The following is a 21,054-nucleotide window of genomic DNA, read 5'->3' on the forward strand; positions in this document are numbered from 1 at the left end:
ACAACCAAAGAACAGCAAAATGACCCAGACAAATACAAAAAGACATACAAATAATTAATATAAGAGTAACTTTAGAATACGTCATAATATCTGCTGTACTCTTAAAGATAGTTAACAGATTGTGGTGATGCTATAAGTGACTATATCTTCCATTGTTACTCACTTTATATGTTAACTAATGATAGAAGACGTAGGTTTAGTTCAGGTTTAGATTTATAATTTACTTTTGGGCCTTCTGCAGTGGTGATTCAAATTTTTTCACTACCGGTTCTGTGGGCATGGCTTCGTGGGCATGGCAGGGGAAGGATACTGTAAAATCTCCAGTCAGAGGTGGTATTTGCTGGCTCTCCGAACTACTCAAAATTTCCGCTACTGGTTCTCCAGAACTGGTCAGAACCTGCTGAATACCACCTCTGGCTTTCTGGCTGTAAATAAAATGGATTGTAAAACTTCTGTTAAGGTTTCCTGCTCCATTTTGTTATCCTCTAGGTCCCTCTAGTGTCCAACTTTCAAGGTACTTTATTTTTAAATTATTTATTTATTATTTATTTTTAAATAATCACCATTTCCTGTGAGAAAATTTCTTCTTAATTCAAAACTATAATTCCAAATCCATCTAAACTCTAAACCCTTGATTTGTTATTAACTTTCTGAAATCCACATTCTAAGCAGCTTTTTCTGCATAATCCAAAAAATAATATATTTACAAAACTTTTTAAGTCAAACTGGACAACCCATGACCTGTTGGTTCATCTTTCAGAAATACAGAAATACTTAATTAATACTTAATACATAAACATAATGACCAGGGCAGTGGGAGCAAAAGCAAAAATAAGCAGTGGGACTAAAAGCAGCTTCCAGCCTCCTATTGGTGTCTCAATTGACTTTATTGTTGGAAATTGGCAGAAATCAGATTCCATGACCGCAGCTGTGCTGCAGCAGTCACCTTTGCCAATACGGATAGTCCTCAAACTATGACAATTTGTCCAGCTATTGTTCAAAGGCTCAATGGTTCCAAATCAATGGTAGTTATAACTTGGAATGTTGGCCATTCAAACCCCCCCCATACTACCTGAGTGCTTAGTGATTCATTTGTGCTTATGACTGGTTACCAAATACCCTGTGATCTTGTGATAGCCATTTCCAACCTTCCCTGCCAGGGCCCCCAGACACGAGGAAGATAGCAAGGAAGGTCTTGAGTCACTGGGACAGGTTTTCCTTACTCACGCACACTCCCAAGCCCCTCTGTGCTTGACTGCACCTGCCACTCATGCACCCTCTCCAATCTTCATCACATCTCAGTCACAACCTTGTGCACTCCTGCATACCCTCCTCAACCCATGCCACACCTCTGTGCAACCTTCCCAACCCAAACAGCATGTCTTGTGCCCGCCCATCACCTTCCCTAACCTGTACTGCACCTCTTGTACATCCTCTCATCTCCTTGTACATCCTCTTGCACACTCTCCCTCATCCAGTAGCCAGCCACCAATGTGCCTGCCAGACTGGGACTTTCAACTTCCTGCCAGCCTTCCCTTGGCTTTGCTTGCGGGACACAGACAAGGAGCATCAGAAATCATGATCATGTGAATATGGTTAACCAAGCAGAATTGGAAGGGGTCACAATTGTGTAAATAGAACAGGTGTGAAAATCTTTGAAATTTCAATGGTATAAAGGTATATATAATTGTATAGCCCTGGATTTTTATGCATTGTTGGCTCACTTGAGGCAAAAAATGTTGCACTATGATGCACTGTTTCAGCTAATTGAAGGTTATAAACAGGCAGGCTAACTTTAGTAGTCTATAGCTTTACACAATCTTTCTCCAAGTTGAAGGGGACTTACCTAAGGAACACAACAAAAACTTGCCAATTCAGAGAGTCTTAATCTCTCCAGCACAATGAAAAAAAATCCAAAAAGCAATTAAGAAATGAGATTCAGTCAAGCCTAATGTCCATAAAAGGCTTTGTTGTGGGGGGTGAACTTGATGGAATCCCAGCTCCAAGTCACCCAACTCATAAGCTGACTGTAAAAGATCAATTTCTGCAATCGAGTAGCTGTTTGGAGTCACATGGATAATTTCAGTATCTCCCCTTCCTCCAGAGAGATTTTGCTGGTCTGGATACAGCGTCCTGCTACATTTCTCCTTGTAAATGTGGCCCCACTACTAGCAATACCTTGCCGTGGCACTGACAGAAAATCAAGGATGTTTATTTACATCACAAGTTAAAGTTCACACATCTAGAAGATGTCTGATTTGGAAAAGGCCAAAATAGCTTTCACATAAGGACTTTCACTATTGCTTTACCATTAAACATGTTTATTACATTATATATTTACAAAAGTATTTATAGTATTTATGCACCTGAGTATCTGAGTAAAGTAAAAGTATCTGATATTTTTTACTGAGTATAGTAAAAGTATCTGATATTTCCAAGACCACTAAGCTATTAATATAGCAGCACTGCCATTTGGCAACAGGCAGACAAATAGCCACAATTTCTTCAGTATTATATCAGCATGGAAAATCAAGTTTCCATTGTGTCAAATTGCTTGAAGGTTAAAAATTAATATAATGTGTGTATATAAGTTAGTAACAATTAACAGGGAAAGGCAATAGAAAGTAATGTGTCTATAAATCAGTTGAATTCAATTGTATTTGAAAAAAGAAAAGAAAGTGTTGTGATATGCAACCTATATACAGTGCATCAGTGTTCAAATCATCAGAGCTGTAAAATTCATCAGCTTCAGATCTCTAACCATTCGTTTTGGTGTGAACTTTTTGAAGATGTTTCAAAAAATGACTTCCCAAAGAAGACCAAGACTAAGTTGGAGAATACCTGATCACTAATAGGTTTCTGTGAATTGGCAAAAAGAAATGTATACTTGGTTTGCAGCAATGAATTGTTAAAATGTATTTCTTGTCAACATTTGTGTTAATTTTTCAACAAATAGGTAAGATTTTCCAGCAATTTGGTCAGTTTTATTCTTCAGGCTATAGCATAATTTCAGTCTTCACACACATACTGTTTTTTAACTGTCATGCTTATGATTTTTTCATGTTAGCTATTTAAAATTGTTGTATCCGTTTGGTTTTTGTTTTTAAAATTTAAAAATGACAATTGATCATAACAGTGAAAAGATTTACTTGGATGTACAGTCCAATATTAGGCATTTGCTCATGCAAGAAAATGCGGTTCGCTGTTATACACTGGGTTTATAGTGCTTTGCCCAGCTTCCCTCTACGCCACCTGAATTCAATGAAATTTACTATTGAGTAGGGAGATGTAAAAATGCACTGCTTGTTAATATTTGCAGGCAGCTTCAGATGCATAGAAGTATTGGGGGAAAAAAATTAAAACATGTTGAAGGTTATTCTTAGAATTCATAGGCATTGGTTTCTAATTTGTAAGTAAGCATGCCAGTCTCCCCAGTTATTAAATTATTAACAAATCAAAAGCAAATACTTTTCAAGTAATGTCCATACTAAAGGTGACTAACTTAGTTCTGGGTTTTAATACATTATATGTATTGTATAAATTGAGGAAGGAAGGAAGGAAGGAAGGAAGGAAGGAAGGAAGGAAGGAAGGAAGGAAGGAAGGAAGGAAGGAAGGAAGGAAGGAAGGAAGGAAGGAAGGAAAAGTCTGACCACTAACTTTTTGGACTGTATAGTTATATAATCCCAATAAAGATTTGACTGAGACCAGTTTTGGAGTTGGATACTATAGTATGTCAGCAGAGAGATCTATGATCCCATCACTCCATGTAAAGAATAAACATAAATTCATAAATTAATACTACCACTATGGGAAATATAAACAGTCTTTGTCTTATACAGTATGTTTTGTTTCATTTTTATAATTATAAATGCCCTGAAATAGGCATACTATGTAGTTTCATAGAACTGAGAAACAAGATTCTGTCCATTTCCCAACACGGACTTCACTAATTATAAATACTGGAAACAATGACTCATTAGTGGAACTGTTCTCATTTTACTAAGGGGAATTTCAAAAACAGCATATGGTGCAGCATAAAGGTCAGCTGTTCAAAAAAATAAAAATTAATTTGAGCATAGGGCTGAAATATTTCTAAGCAACAGTTTACATCCTGACCCAAAGTGCATTTATTCCCATGTTCTAAGTGGCACAGTTGGCCCGACAAATCTGGGCTGCAAAAAAAAATATTTTCTGTATCTCTGTTGCCGCCTCATGGTTGATTTTTGCATATCTGGTAATCGCAGCTTTGGTTCAGGCTGCAAGGATGCAAAAGTTAGCTCAATTTTATCTAATGAAGAACACAGATATTTCTTACAGACACCATTTTATGTGTCTCAAGAACATCTCTAGTGTCAAAAATAATAACATTCTGTTTCCTAGAAACAGTCGCTTGAAACAGAACCATTAGTCAGTCCTGACTTCAAGAACTCAGTAGACCCATGACAGGGATAGGACAGGGACACTATATTTAGGACAGCAGCAAAAAACAACTAGCAAAATTTGAAGTTATTAGTAATCAGACTTGGATTTACAGAACAAAACAATTTAGACCGAATGTGCCATCATATTATTTATTATACACTATAAAAAATAGACACACAAGCCTATTTAACTGATGCTTTCTATCCCAAGTTGCAGCATTTGTACATCCTGATCACATTCTAACTTGAAACATTGGAAATGTGCTTGAGATATAATTCTTTTACATGTGTAAAACTCACATTGACATATCTTTAGCAGATTTTTCTTCAGCATTTAATATATGTAGGAATAATCTTGAAATGCTTGGGACTAGTTTCTCTAATCCCCAATTACTGATCATCTGTTTGGGGTTTGTAGGAGTTACAGTCTATAACATCTGACAGATAGACTTCATGATGAAGCCTTCCAAACAAATCAACAAAACAAGCTGTTTAGGTGCAAAATTCTGATGACTACATGTTGGATATTTTTAAGTTCTGGTGACCATATTTTTTCCTTTTAAGCAATTTATCATTGTTTCAGACCATGCTTTCAGTAATCTCAACCCTAAAAAGCCTAATGGGGATAAAACAGATGCAGCCAACTGGCAACTTACACATATAAAAATATCAAAACTAAAACTTTAAGATACTTAAAAGAATGGAAAAAGCAGATTTGGAAAGGAGAAAGATCCCCCATCCTAACATTCTCTTTTCTTTTGATACACTGCAGCAATATTAGTTTACTCTCATCTTAATCCTAAAACATCTTCTAAACCATTTTTTCCTTTAAAAATATTAGTAATTTCTTGGTGTCATTGAGTGAATAAAAGTGCACAATCCCTAAAAAGAGAAATGCTCACAAATCATTAGATTAAAACATTTTAGAGCTTATTTTTCATCAAAAATTATCTATACAGACTTTTTCCATCGTAACCATTACAAAAATATACTTTTAAAACATCATAGAAATATCACTCTTCTGTACAGGCACAAATAAACTGTTTCAACGCATTCCCAGCAGCTGACGGCTTTTCAACTGATAATGCTTCTCCAGTTCACACAGGGCTTGAGCACGCAGATTTGCAGCATAAAGACGCTTCTTCAAGTTACAATTTTTTTCTCTTGATTGGGAAAAGTTTTCCAAGTTTTCCTCACCTTGAGCATTTTCTTTACTTTCGTCACCAAACTGGACTTTCTTTTTTCTTGCTGTATGGACAGGTAACATTTCATCTTCTTAAAAAGACAAACAAAAATATACTTTTGTAATATTCATATAAACTTCTTTAGCCATAACATTTGCAAAATATTAGAATTCATATCTAGTATCATAGACTATCATATCATAGAATTCATTCATATGGTATGGCAAATAGGAATACCAAGAAATATTAAATAAATGCAAGCCACATTATTTAATCCAGTACAAATAAGTTACTGTATTCCTGGAAAAAAAAACACCTTGAGTTAATTTTTTTTAATAGTTTTTGTAGCCATGGAGAGATCTTCCAGCTCATTTTTTTTGTGTTTTTTTTAATGGAAGAACAGGATTTTTGTCCGAAAGCCATTTGAAACATATCTAGGCAATATTCAAATGACAGCATCACAGTTCCTTTTGTGTTTGTTTCTTAGCTTTACTTTTTTATTTTCATACTTATAACTCCTTTATGAAAAAAGAATTATAGGTAAGAACCAGCAATGCTAAAAAGATTCATCTTGAAAAAGCTAACAGTTGGTAGAATTATATAAAAATACTTTGCATAAAATAATCACATAACACCTTCAATAATAGCATGAGCATCCTTGATCATGTAAGGTTCTTCTTATGCTCATAATATGCTATCCTTTTAATATATTTTCTATTATTATATTCTTCAAATTCTATACCAGTCTGTGAAGCCTATTCTGATAATAGGTGTTTCACTCCATGAACTGGTACTTGCCACAAGTTGGAAATCAATGCTTTTCTTTTTTTTTTCCTCCATTTTTCCCACAGACCTTTGTTTTCCATTTTCCCTGCGCAGTTTTTCCACTATTTTCATTTGTATTTTATTTTTTGAAATGTTTAATAAAATAAAAATCATGAACTTTTATAATAGATTTTTAATTGACAACCCTACACTTTATTCTTTCTTGACAACACAGAGTATATCAGAGTTTATGCATACCCATAACTTTTTTATTCCCCTTAATTATCCAGCCAGGAAGATGGGAGTCAAGCATGTCTAGTTTTTGCTGATCTAGATGACTATGGATTATTTTCTTAGGTTTGCTAGTATAAGTCCAACAGGCTGTGTAATCAGTCACACCAGCCCTTTCGGACATATGAAGTGACACATTTACTCCCAATCATCCTGTTATTGCTGGTATTGCCTATTGAATAAATAACAAGGAGCAGTAAACTACTGATCTTTTTTCTTGGAAAATTATTTGGTTCAGATCTGAAGGGAAAAATGAGTGAAATAGTAGTAGAAGGTGGAGGATGAGGGAAGGCTGTAGGGACCACAAAGGAGGAGGAAGACAAGTGAGTTAATGGTCCAGTCCAGAAGTGACTGAGTCCAAATGAAGCATCAGAAAGTAACCCAACCCAATGAAATATAAGTTGTGTGGATTTTTGTAGACTTTAATATTGTTACATTACAAGGCTTGCAATATTTTTTCAGAACTCAACATGGCTCATTTCCCGAGCCTGCCACTCTCACAGAGGTACAGTTGGTCTCTTGAACTTCTACCCCATCCCCAAAATTGCTTTTGAAACAGCTGTTTCCTCCTTTCCCTCTCTAGCTACTTCCTGTGTTCTCAAGGTTTGCTAAGCATGCCATCACAAAATCTTTTGGATCTCTCTTCTGTAAATATGCAGACCTTGGGATATTTGCAGCCCATACATGATATGCCTAACCTGAACACCCTTAGTTATTCTTCTTTGAACCTGCTTTCAATTCTTCAATTACATCTTAAAATGTAGTACCCAGAACTGGATATAATATTCAAAATTAGCCTATGATTTAGAAACTGTTTCTGTTCATGCACCCTAATAGTTATTATTTGTCAGTTCAGTTAAGTATTTGCACCCAAATTATGCTGCTCTTATTCCTGTATTGTTCACCTTTACTAGCTCATATACATGTACATTTAATGTTTTCATAAGAAAAAGTTGTATTTGTCTCTATTAAATTTATTTTGTTATTAACAACTTATTCTTCTAATCCATCAAGATCAAACTGAATTTTTTAAGTCTTCAATCATATTAATATGCTACTCAGTTGTGTGTACAGTATACGAGTTTGATTAGCATTTGTTCCATTTCTTCATCAAAATCATCAGAAAAAAAAGATAAAGAATACAAAATTGAGATTTGCAAAATGGCACTCCATTCAGTGACTAACCATTGATAAGTTTTCTGTGAATGCAGTTTTGTCATGCTACTTAGCCCACACTTAGCAGCCTTGTTAATCAGAATGTTGTACCAGGTATTAAGAAGAGGCCAAGACACATCTCAGAAAACACATCTTTTATGTTTTTACTTTCAGAAGCTCAGGACCATATAACTTTTTTCAGATGAAGGACCTCTGAGTGGTTATCTCAGAACTAGAACTAAGGGCCGGGATAAAGAACTAAGCAAGCTGGAAACGAAGTTTAATTCACAATAATTATACTATATTTGGTCAATATATTCCAAGGAAGAACAGTTTTTCTCTCCTATTGTGTTAAAAACTACAATTTCTTGGTAAGTTTTAGATATCCAAAGCATGAGGTGATGCAATTGGCTTTAAGATATATACTCTCTATATATTTAAGAACAGTCAAGTAGAGACAACTGTGAAGGAATATCTTTAAAATATAGGTAATGGAAGTGTGGGTGCAGATGCAACCAAAGATCAGCAAAATGACAGGACAAATCATTACTCTTAGCTGAAGGTTTGTTTTATTTTCCTCCAAAACCTAAACATTTTACAGAGGAACTAAAGCTTGATTCTATTTAATATTTAGGGGAACATTTAGCAAACAAATGTTTATTTGCATTTAAATGAACATTGTTCTTCCTACTGCTCTAAAGAACATATCTTAATGGCATTCAAGAAGGAGAAAATTAATTTTAACTTTATCCAAGTATCCATTCTAACAAATAGGCATCACAGATTCCATCCTGACAAAGATTAGGTCTAACAGATGTTTACCATGTAGAATAAAACTTGCTTACTGTATGTTAAGTAACATTTTCTATAATTCTAAATATTATAGCAATGTAAGTTTCAGAATTTGCTATACTATATTTTATTGCATTTGTAATTTTTTCATTTCAGAAAAGTATCTAAAATATAGAAAATGTATAGTCAATCTGTTCCTTTCTTTAGCCCCTACCCAAGAGCCTTCAGGTTTGTAAAAGCACAGCCTCTTGCATCAGCCAGCATAGAAAAATATAAGTTGTTGTGAAAAAATGCTATAGATGTGGTTATCAGAGAATACAACCGAAGTCCTTAAACCTACAGACTACATGTCATCCAAAATACAATATTAAGCAAAAATTTACATTTTTCTTTATTATATAGTTGAATATATTTGCAGCTCTGCTTCAAGAAGTTTATACTCAGTGCAGGTAAAAGGAAGAACTTTTTTGAATAGCATACACAGAAACTAAATTAGGCCCCATTATCTTGAGTAGGAATAAATTAATAAAAGTATAGAATATGCCACTCAAAAACATCTGGTTGGTAACTAGAGACAAAACTGTAAAGAGGTCATTAATATGATTCAGCACAGACCCCTCATACATTTTTGATGTCAATTTAATATAGAAGTTATCTATTTGAAGTTTTAATCACAACCTAATAGCAGATTCAAAACAAAAATCCTGCCTCTTAAAAGAAACAAACAACTTTACAATATGTATTTGGTTATGATTTTTTTTGTAGTGGAATTAGTTAAATGATACCACATGTAAGAGCTACACTGTCCAGAAAAATGATTGTTCAGTGACAAGAGCCATTATTATCATATGTCACCCAGAACCATTGCTTAATTATCTTAATTACTGCTCTGTTAGTGAATAAGCATTTTTGAGATAACTATATTTTCTGGCAATAAATTTGTTGAAGTCTACTGGGGTGAGGGCAGACTATTTACATTTGTGCCTTGCTTAATGTTAGCTATTGTTAGTTTATCCTGTGAAAACAGGATAGTCCCTCTTGTAAATTTGTTCTAATACAGCACCAAGTTCTGTTATTGTTCAAGTGAATTAAGGACAACTGATATTTAAGAGACAACTGTTTCGACATCAATTTTTTTTAAAAAAAGGAATGTCTAGCTCCTGGACAACTAAGCCTTTTATTTGTAATGGCTTTCTATAAAAAAAGTTTTCATAAAGCTAGACAAGCTTTGAAGCTGTATATGCTCAAAGTGGTATTTTTCCCAAATACTTAGTGGAAAACATCTTTTCAAGTAGAGAAGAATTTCCAAGATTGCAATAACTCCTTGTAATCCAGTCTGAAAACCAGCCAAAGTGCATTACTTTCCCGCTACACAGGAATATAGTGGCATACATAATAATAGCAAAACTTAATGACTTTAAAAATGAAGAGGTAATTTTTAAAATTAGCACCACTGAAATATTTCATTACCTTACAGAAATCTCATTTTCTTATTTACAAAATAGTAAAATATATTTTATTAAGGACTAATTTCACAGTTTAAGAATGTCAAGACTGAGACATATAAAAATAAATAACAAAGAATGGGTGAATTAAATAGCTATATTTACACAATGTCACCCAAACATAGTAACAATATACCAGGTGTAACAGCCAAGTTTCACATGAAAATAGAAGTTGTTTCTTTCATGAATACATACTTTGTTTCTGATCAAGTACACAAAAGAATCACAACTCACAGTAATTTGGAAAGGTTTAGTAGAAGTCACAATTTTCCATATAAGGAAAGTTTCTTACAATCCTGAAGTATGTATACTTCATGATTTGTGAAGGGCCATTACTGAAAACATGGATTTGTGGTTTCACAACTCTTGAAGCATCTTTCATTGTTTACTATGCTTAGAGTTTCAGATCTTTAGGAACCACAGAGCCATGTATTCAGTATTTCTACATAATTCAACAGTAAAGCATTTTATAATATTCTGGGATTATCACAATTCCAGAAGGCTGATATCAGCCATATAGGTAGAAGAAAGCTAATGATGGAAGCTTCTGTATCCCTGGTTAGTAATCCAGTAGGAGTTTCCTGTATCTTCTCCTACCTGGGCAAGTTGCTGGCAGGTAGAATCTATGGTCCTTGAATAAGTTGTAATTCTTCATCAAATTCTCAGCCCTATAAAAAGGAGTTGATTAGAAAAAACAAAGCTTATATTAAAATGATTTCCAAATTATTTCCATTAATCTAGAACATTTTGAAGGCTAGCAAATATTGTTATATCACAAATGTCTAGCTCTGTAGTCTTTCCCAGCCTACAGTATGTTCCATCCAAATGTGCATGTTTTAGTATCCAGAATTCTCATAAAGGGCCATAATGGCTGGAGGATACCAGGAATTAAATTCCACACATAGGAGGTTGCCTAACCTTTCCAATAAAGATCCAGCCACAAAAACCTATGCCATGGTATTTTTTTAAAAAAACTTTATTGTAGCAAACTAAGACATTTCAAACATTTAAGAACAGACCTAGACAATTTGTCCTCTGCTAATCTCTCCCGAATACACAATTCTCGTTCTCTCTCTAGAACAAAAAGAAAAGTATGTTTATAAGATTGCAGTTAACACCATTGGTATTTTATTTGACAGAGAAACACATAACATTTCTTTATTTTAATAACACAAGTAGTCCTCAACTTACAACAATTCATTTAGTGACTATTCACTAAATAATGAACTTAAGGACCACCATCAGTGAGCTGTTGGACAGTATTACTTGGTCTGTTGTGTGGATGCTTGTGTGTTTTTAGGAAGCGGGGAATTTTGGCGGGTGGGGAGGTGTTTGGGGATTGTCACGTGTGTGTGCATGTTGAGTCTGGTCTCTGGGTGTTATGTGAATTTTGTTGTATGTATACTGTGCATATACATACAATGACAATAAAGAATTCACTTCAATTATTCAAAGTTATAACGGCACTGAAAAAAGTGACTTATGACTGTTTTTTACACTTACAACCATTGCAATATCCCCATTATCATGTTATCAAAATTCAGATACTTGGCACTGATTCATATTTATGACAGTTGCAATGTTCCAGGGTCATGTGATCACCTTTTGCAACCTTCAAACTAGCAAAGTCAATGGGGAAGTCAGATTCACTTAACAACTGTGTTACTAACTTAACAATGCAGTGATTCATTTAACATCTGTGGCAAGCTAGGTCGTAAAATGGGGCAAAATTCACTTAACAATTGTTTCACTTAGCAAGAGAAATTTTGAGCTCAATTGTGGTCAAGGACTACCTGTAATAACTTTATTCTGCTTATGAGAAAACTGTATGCAATTAAAATACTTTGTAAAATCCAGATACTAGTGTAGGTAATGCCCTAAACTCAGTTATAAAATTTACATTGTCTTATTTGTTAAAAACTTATTGTCTTTTACTCAAGGCACTATAAATAGCATGCTAGCCTCCAATTCTTCTATAAACAACCACCCTCTAAGGCACCTTGAACTGAAAGACCCAAAGTCACTCAGTGAATTTTAATGGAAGAGTAGATTTCAACCTTGTATTATCTATTTAATGCGCTACCTTTTTAAATAGTTCACTCATCATTTGAATCCTTAGCCTACAATAATCACATTAACATTGTGGATGTTTAGAATTCGATTGCTGTCAGAGAGTATCAGTGGACTACTTCAGAATACTAGAAGTCAAATTATAAGTGTTCTGAAATTCCATGAATTTCACTGTGCTCGTTCCTTTATTTCAAATCTCTATTTCACTTTAGGTATCACAAAAGATCATTTGTTGTGATGATTAAGCTCATAGCAACCAGTGATGGAATACCACATATATGTTTTATTAATTCACTTACGTTCTAGTCTATGTTCCCTTTCCTCTATAGCTTTCTCTTTCTCTTGCAGCTGTTGTTCTTTCAGTTTTAATTCATTACTTGGTGTTCCTGAAACTCTTTCTACTTTATCCTGGTCTGATCGTCGTCCTTTCCTCTCCAAAATTCTCACTTGCTCCTCAGATACCAAATCGACTATCAATGGATTCTGTAGAATTTCTTCAACTGAAGGCCGGCAATAATCCTTGAAATCAGAAAAATACATGCTTAGCTTACAAAAAACTTCTTTTAAAAATGCTAGAGAAAGATTACATATGTATAGACAGGTGTATATATCTCTAACAACTGGATTTAATTTCACTATTGGCACTTGGTTACATTAAAGACTAAGCAGTCACACAAATGCACTTTCTTCTCAAGAGCACCTTTTAGTGAGATAGGGCAAAGGTGTGGGGGATTAAAAGTTAGATGGAGTGCGCACATTAGTTCTAGAAAATTTTCCACATACAGCTCCTTCAAAACACAGCTCCTCTTTTTTTTTTCAGCAGTCATCTTACCTTCAGGTTTAACATCTTTGTGATGAGTTCATTCAGCTGTTCTGAATAACGGTATGGGATTCGTCTGAACTTTCCTTCCCTTATCTTTTGTGCTAGCTCTTTCTGATTAAAAGCTGTAAATGGAGGTCTAGGAAAAGTGAAAGGCATGCTTTTCAATTTTAAATCTACAAAATGATCACTATTAAACTTTCTAGAGAATTGTGTTGTAAAATATTACGTCCTATTGCTTGACATTAAGGATATAGCTATATTGAACAGCTGCTCAATATTACTCTCAAATATATGCTTTAAAACAGTTGCAGTACAATACTTACGACAGTGCACATAACTCATATAGCAAACAGCCTAGAGACCAGATGTCAGATTTTTCATTATAAGACATGCGATTTATTTGCTCCTAAAAATTAGATTAAAAGTTATTAAAATATAAATAATTGCATGGCAATAAAATAGCAAATTAAAGGGAACACCATTCTAGGAAATCAATTACTTAATCACATGTAGTTTGGAGACTGTTTAGCTCAGGGGTCCCCAACCCCTTGGGCTGTTGGGAACTGGGCCGCACAAATGGGGGGGGCAAGCATGTGTGAAACTATCTTCTTCTCCCACCACTACCACCATTGCCAGTCTGCCAGAAAGGTTGGGGATCACTGATTCAGCTGTAAAATACTCCTTAATATTGGACAGCCTTCCCAACCTAGTCTTTTTCAAAGTAGCACTACCCAAAATCTAAGTCATAGTTTGAATAACCATAATAATTCACAGAAGATATATATATATATAAAACAAACCACAATAATATGGCTTTGTATATTGAATAAACCCAGACTATATCTTCTGGAATAATCTACTAGCATCATTTTGCTTGCTAAGAAATCAATTCAAAGATTTTCCTCTCAATATATCTTAGAGGGTTCTAGATTAGGAAAGCAAAACTACTAGAATAAAATTTAGTAAATGATTAACTTAAGCCCTATAAATTTCTGTGGGAATACTTCAAGTACAATCAGACTCAATGTAGTTATTATTTCATGCTCCATTAGATGGGCAGTGTTGGTTCAGTTTGTAGAGCCAACAAACTGTGTAGAAGCAGCATCTCCAACACCATATTACCCTAGACCTGGATTATACCAGCACTGAAAAGACAAAAGAAGTTTTGAAATTCCAAGAAAACCGTATCTTCAGTCACTCATTACCTTTCAAGGAAGTGTTAAATTTTTCTGTCCTAACAGTTTTGAAAGGTGCAAACAAGTCCCCCCCCCCAATATTTTTGTAGGCGTTTTTTCTAAAAAATATTATTTTTTATATATTATAGAGATAACAGCAGTTTTGATTAAAATTATGCCATTAAATGATGTTTTGGGTATTTTCAGAAACATATATAGAATATATTTATTATTTTCAATGCCTTCTTAATATTTTAAAAATCCATGGAAAAAGCATGTGTTTTCAAAATTGTAACTATTTACCCAGATGTGACAAATATCACATTATAAATAATTCTTAATTTGTTTGTTCTGTTGCATTCCACTTTATTTTTACAAATAACTCAAGGTGGCAAACATATCCGACACACTTTCCTCCTCCTATTTTCCCCACAAAAGACCCCTGTGAGGTAAGTTGGCTGAGAGAGAGTGTGTGATTGGTCCAAGGCCACCCAGCTGACTTTCATGACTAAGGCAAGACTTGAGCTCAATCTCTTGCTTTTTAACTTGGTGCCTTAACCACTAGACCAAACTGGCTCTCTAATAGTTTTGAACAAAATTCAAAAACTTATAATCAGACTTCTACTTGCCCAATAAGCATTCTCCTTGTTTCTCACAAGGCAAATTTGGGGCATATAAAGGGAGGGAGACAGATAGGAAGACTTCCGTCAGTGGCACTGAAATTAGGAAGAAGTCTGGTGAAAAGTCAATTCATTTTAGTTCAATTAATTTAAGTTGTTTAAAAAAAAGCCAAGTTACTTACTACAGCTTGGCAAAAAAACATGTAGTTTTGTTTTCAGATTTATTATATATTGACCATGCTAACATAGAACAAAACTAATCTGAAAAAGTTTGAAGGACACTTACTGGAGACATATAATATGGTGTACCAACAAATGTTTTTGCAAAACTGGTATCATGATGAAGTATTCTAGCCAGGCCAAAATCACCAAGTTTCACATTTTTCTTGCCATCAAGGAAAATATTTGCTGGTTTCAAGTCTCGATGAAGCACAATGCGACCACCATCACTCCGCCTGTGACACTCTTTCAGGGCCAAAGTCAATTGAGTAAGGACGCGAAGAACAAAAGCTTCATCCAGATAATGCCTTTTGAAAGAGGAAAAGGTTGTTTTAAGTGCTTTTAGACTAAACTTTTTTCATTCAACTAATTCTCAAAATTCTATACAGTAGAATGTGATTTAAGAATAAGATACTTTAGAGGCTTTTAAAATTGAGACATTTTTACCTGAATAGCTACTGTCAAGTCCTGAGACAAAATTTTATTATTTTGCAGATTATTTTCCCACATATTCTTTTGATTGCTCCCAGAAGAAGTGTAAAATTTATACTAATATATATTTTTAAAAATCCCTGTAAATGGGCAAAACTGACTCTCTAATCCTCAGGGAACACAGTGAATTTGCATTCTGAATAGCGTATAAGGAAGTTTCACAGGACTTCTTTTTCTGCTGCTTACAAGCCTTTTTTATATATACAAATCAGAGCGATTAACATTTTGTAGTCATGAACATGATAGTAATTGAAAATTATTTTAAATAAATATTGGTTTGATTTTTTTGTTCTTTCGTATTATGACTTCTAATTCTGATTTTTTTTTCCATTTTGCATTATTCATTCATTTCCCCCACCCTTTTTTTTCATTTGTACCAAATAAGGGTAAAATAAATTCTTGTTACTAATCTTCTCTAAACAGTTGAACAGGAATTCTATCTCCCTCTCCTTAACCTCTTATAAATACTTCAAAGAGGTAAAAGTTTGGAAGATTTATGTAAGATAAGATACAGCAAGATTCTATTTTATTATCCAAACCTATTTGCAAAGGAGGAAAAATACACACACCCTCACCCAAATTCAGACTGTTTTCTCAGTTGTTGCAATGTTTTTCCCAGAAATGTGAGCATAAACTAAATCTGACTGTTTGGAACATTCTTTTAAACTGAAGAGTTTGGAAAGAAAATACTTGCCTCTAAGTTTGGGGAAGGATCATTTTTACCGTTTTCAACTTTCACACAAAAAGAAGGACTGGGCCATTTGCCCCAGCATACAAAATTCTGGATTATTAACAATCTTTGATTTACTCTGTCCATCGCTCTGTTATGTATCCTCATCTGCCCTCTTTGGGGACTCTTCTAGATTATGCTGATGATTTTCAACATTATTTACACAAGTTCAGATTTAAAGGAAAGATGCAAGAACAAAAGGATTTCAATTTATCATATTTTACTTTATAACATTGAAGAGATATATCCTATAACCGAGCCAACTATCATAGCTGGCTGGTTGAAACATTTTTTTTTTAATTTTGTAAATGTAAACTTGTATTCAAATTTTGTTTTGCATCCTCTATTAACCTGCGTGTAAATTTAAAATCTGAGACCACAATATATGGAGGTGGGGGCAAAAATTAGGTAAAATACTTCAAATAGAGAGCTATGGAAATAAATGCCTAACTTATAAATTATTTTATAAGCCAAAAGTTTTAGGAACTAGTACTTGAATTTGAACATACCCTGCTGTACTGTATTATAAAAAATAATCAGACCAAGTACAAGGGCATGAATTTAAAAATAATGACTCTACCACAAGTATGTGTATTTTGTCATGAAAGTTGTCTCAAACTCCTGAAATTTCATAGTGGTTGATTTCTCTCAATATGCATAATTTAAATAAATGAGAGCACTTCCAGATGAGTCTTTTTTGTGTGTGGTATAAAATTACACCTTCCCCATTCAAACAATATTGTGGTGTCATCAGAATCTTCTAAGTCAGCATTCCCAACCTTTCCAGCTTTGCGGACCAGCGGGAGGTGGGGGGGTGATTCTGTGTGAGCGGCAGGCAACTCCATTTGTGCAAGCAGGGGGTGAATGCACCTGCCATTTAGGTAAATGGAACTGACTGTGTACACATGCTCACCCACCACTTTCACACCCCAATTCTGAACAGGCGGTAGTCTGGTATTGGGTCATGGCCTGGCAGTTGGGAATTCCTGTTCTAAGTGGCATCTTTTTATATCTCATTTTTCCATGGATTTAATTTTAGCCTCAACAGTTGCTAACTAATAGTCATTGGAGAAGGGGAACTACACAGGAATTCAAGCCTGCTTATTTCTAGATAAGTCTAGTTAGCTATTTTAATTTTGGCTATTATATACCACAGAAGAGTTGCAAGAAAGAAGATACAAGGAAGAGATCATAAACAGTACAACTCAGTCTCAAGTACAGGTAGTCCTTGATTTACACCAGTTCAATTAATGACCATTTGAAGTTACAATGGCCCTGAAAAGTAACCTATCACCGTTTTTCATATTTACAACCACTGCAGCATTCAGGTGTTGGCAACTGACTCATATTTATTATGGCTGTAGTGTCCTGAGGTCAAATGATCCCCTTTTATGACCTTCTGACAAGCAAAGTCAATGGGAAGGCCACATTCACTTTACAACCGTGTTACCATACTAACTTAACAACTGTGTCAGAAAAGGTCAAACGGGACAAAATTCACTTAACAAATGTCTCGCTTAGGAAAACAAATGTTGGGCTCAATTGGGCTCAAGGACTATCTATATACAGTATATGCTACAATAAGGAAGTGTTAGAAAGAAGTCTGGTATGCAGAAGTGCTCTAAATGATAATGAATTCCAACATACATTCCAGAACCAACATAACATTCCAAATAACTCAGAGATTTTACATACCTTTCTTTTGTACATTTTGCAATCAGTGAAGCCAAATCTCCACATTCACAATATTCCATCACAATATAAAGTGTTGTATTTGTCCTGTCAATTATACGATCATAATAACGAACAATATTTGGATGTTTCAGTTCACGAAGTAAGTTCACTTCAGAAACAAGCATTTGTTTTTCAGATTCTGTCATAGATCCATAGTCCAGTTCCTTCCAGACTAAAACCTGAAAGAAGACAAATAAGCCATTTCTAAACTATGAAAAATATATAATAAAATGATTAAATAGCGCAATCATTTGGAATGAAGTCCAATGGACTAAAATAAGTAATCCAAGAATTAGGAAACTATGTCTCATGTCTCTCTTGCAACAAACATCTTAACCCTCCATTTTTATAATATCAAGCAATACACTTGGTATTTTATGAGTACAATCCAGGCTTTCCCTCATTAAGAGTCTTGCCTTGTTAAATATAGGAATATGCTGCCTCTGGAAGGAGGCTGTAAATTCTGTCAGTTCTTATCAGGAATAACAGCAACAGCATTAGCACTTAGACTTATATACTGCTTTACAGTGCTTTACAGCCCTCTGTAAGCGGTTTACAGAATCAGCATATTGTCCCCAACAATCTGGGTCCTCATTTTACCAACCTTGGAAGGATAGAAGGCTGAGTCAACCTTGAGCCTGATGACATTTGAACTGCCAAATTGCAGGCAGCCGGCAGGCAGCAGAAGTAGCCTGCAGTATTGCACTCTAACCACTGCACCACCATGGCTCATAATAAAGAATAACAACACTTTTATGCCATAATGATCAAAGAAGAAGCAGATAGCAAGGCCATTACTATATCCCACTGAAACTATGCAATTAAAAACATATAATTACCCAAACTAGTCACAAATATCCTAAGCTTGTTTGTGCTACAAACATTCAAGTAGAAGCAAACTATTCCAAAGGACTGAGATTTCATAGCAACATTTGTTAAAGTATATTCCCCAAAACACATATTTTCTGAACAACTTGGGATAACTCCAAGAACCAATATATTTTTGAGTTTTCAATCTGCTCAGTTTCACTAACCAAGCAGACATCGGGTCACCTTTTAAAAGATGATCCTAAGATTTAGTTTATTATATTTCTGTACTTTGGATTTTCCCAGATTTACTGTTTTATAAATAACAAAAACCATCCCAATATTCCATAAAATCCTCACATAGCAATGACTTCCCGACAGCATCCTTATACTACTAAAACTCTTCTTGTCATTACCTTTAACTTGGCAAATCAGTGTACCATAGGCTAGCAATTTTTGAACCAAGGTACCTCAAATAGGCTAATTTAAAGAATACATTTAAAATCCAGAGCCTATAAGTCCCAAAGGAATGAACTTTGCGGAAGTTGTGGCTGCTTCAATTGAAATCTTCAATTTCCAATGCTCCCAACCAGGACACTCAATGGAAAAGCCAGCAGGAAATCGGAAAACATTCCTGCTCCTATTGCTTTTTTATCTGCTTTGGCCATTCTGTTTCTCTGCTTAGGTAAAGAATTATCTCCAAAACGATAACACAACAGGGCAATGGTTGCTATTGAATTAAATGCATTAAGTATATTTACTAATTTATACACACTCCAGGGAGTGTACAACATTAAAGGTCAACAACTAGATTGTAAATATTTTAATATCTATTATATATTTAATAGTTCTGGAAGGTCATCTGATTTGTTTTAATATGTGTTTATTGCAGAATTACTTAAGGCAAACCCTGCTAGTCATAAGAGCATATTTCTATTATATAAAATTCAATTTTTAATTATGACCATGGCCAGTCTAATATAGAAAATATTTTCCTAGCGCACATATCCAGGCCCATTAAAATAGCAAACAATTCCAATTTAATTGTAATTATCAAAGGAACATCCATTTAAGGATGGCTTCTGGAAGTGCATGTGGCTTTAGTACTTCAGAATATGTATCCCAGACCAAAAGCATTAGAACCCAGAAATCACATTGATTTAATGTATGATTTTTAAAAAAATCTTATGTATTACCATATTATTAATTAAAAAACAAACCAAATTCATTTTCCGGGAAAAAAAGGGAGTTGGTCTTCTCTTTGTTCAAGGTCAACTTCAAAACCGTTTCACTTTATAAGTTGTAAGGCTTCCAGGTGAGCAACTAAAAACCACTAGAAGAACTTACTAGGACTAGTGAGGCGGGGTTTCCTGGCTTTCTCAACCATCTTCCCCTAGTGGCTGCTGGTGTAATACGTTGAATCACAAACTAGCCAATTATATATTTAGCCTAGAATACTGTGTGGACTGGTAATAACGTATAGTTTCACGTATGGTGCAATTCTGCAGCATGGACTGGAAGATCTTGCCTACGGTAACAACAAGTGCAGCGCCCCCTCTCCAGAGCTCTCCAGGCTTCATGGATAACGGCCATCCCATTCGGGGTCGGCGTCCACGAGCAGGAGGGGCAGAAGAAGAGGCTCCGCGGAGCTTAGGTGTACCCGGCGGCGTGCGGCCAAGCAACGCCAAGTGCCAGGGGACCGTTGCCGGAGGGTTCCTCCGCTCACCTTGCCGTCCGCCTTCCGCCGCACTTTTTGGCATCTGCCGTATGAACCGGCGCCAATGGTGAAGAGTACTTCGTAATCCTCGGGGCGGCTCGGCATCCTCGCCTCCTCCGATATCCAACGGACCCCCTAAACAGTAAACACGCCGTTTCGCCACGGAAGATGTTTAAAACGCGCCGCGCTTTCGCTGATTGGCCTGGCCTCGCGGCTCCGCCCAAACCTCGCCGTCTGGTTTTCGATTGGCTCCTGTGGCTACGTGCTGGACGCGCCGCGCAACGGTTGCTTCGGCAGTTGCTAGGCGACCACAATTAATGGCGGTTCAGGGCGGCGCGAGAAACGGATAGAGATCATCCGGATTGGCTCTCGGAGCCCCGCCCCTATCTTAACCTGATGCTTCGATGGTGGTCTGCCTTCCGAGAAGCGTCCTAAGGTGTCGGTGGGGAACCAGGTTTTTTTTATTTCAAACAAACTAGCGTCGCTTTCATCGAATCATTTCCTTGTATGTCCTAATCATTTGCCCTATAAAGTTTACAAGGATAGAAAAATTA

At 35.4% G+C, this 21,054-nt stretch overlaps 1 protein-coding gene across 1 annotated transcript; it reads right to left on the reverse strand.

Moving 5' to 3' along the window:
• Positions 1 to 4,547: 4,547 nt before the first annotated feature.
• Positions 4,548 to 20,695, reverse strand: NEK2 (NIMA related kinase 2). The gene is made up of 9 exons (XM_026695379.2): positions 20,510 to 20,695; positions 17,938 to 18,155; positions 15,088 to 15,328; positions 13,330 to 13,412; positions 13,016 to 13,142; positions 12,483 to 12,702; positions 11,133 to 11,187; positions 10,711 to 10,781; positions 4,548 to 5,696 (listed from the first exon to the last, which is right to left on the reverse strand). The coding sequence occupies exons 1-9, from the start codon at positions 20,603 to 20,605 to the stop codon at positions 5,467 to 5,469; spliced, it is 1,341 nt and encodes a 446-aa protein (XP_026551164.1). The 5' UTR covers positions 20,606 to 20,695; the 3' UTR covers positions 4,548 to 5,466.
• Positions 20,696 to 21,054: the final 359 nt, after the last annotated feature.

Source organism: Pseudonaja textilis, chromosome 1, assembly GCF_049901715.1.
Source record: "Pseudonaja textilis isolate UNSWEBS1 chromosome 1, rPseTex1.2, whole genome shotgun sequence".
NCBI classification, from domain to species: Eukaryota; Metazoa; Chordata; class Lepidosauria; order Squamata; family Elapidae; genus Pseudonaja; species Pseudonaja textilis.

Bases quoted from the DNA above. Each gene is read 5' to 3' on its own strand.
- NEK2 (XM_026695379.2), bottom strand. From the start codon at position 20,605: ATGCCGAGCCGCCCCGAGGATTACGAAGTACTCTTCACCATTGGCGCC. The intron at 13,413-15,087 runs GTAAGTGTCCTT...TCTAATTTTTAG, and splicing joins CACCATATTATATGTCTCCA to GAGCAAATAAATCGCATGTC. The intron at 12,703-13,015 runs GTAAGATGACTG...TCTGATTTCAAG, and splicing joins CAAAGATGTTAAACCTGAAG to GATTATTGCCGGCCTTCAGT.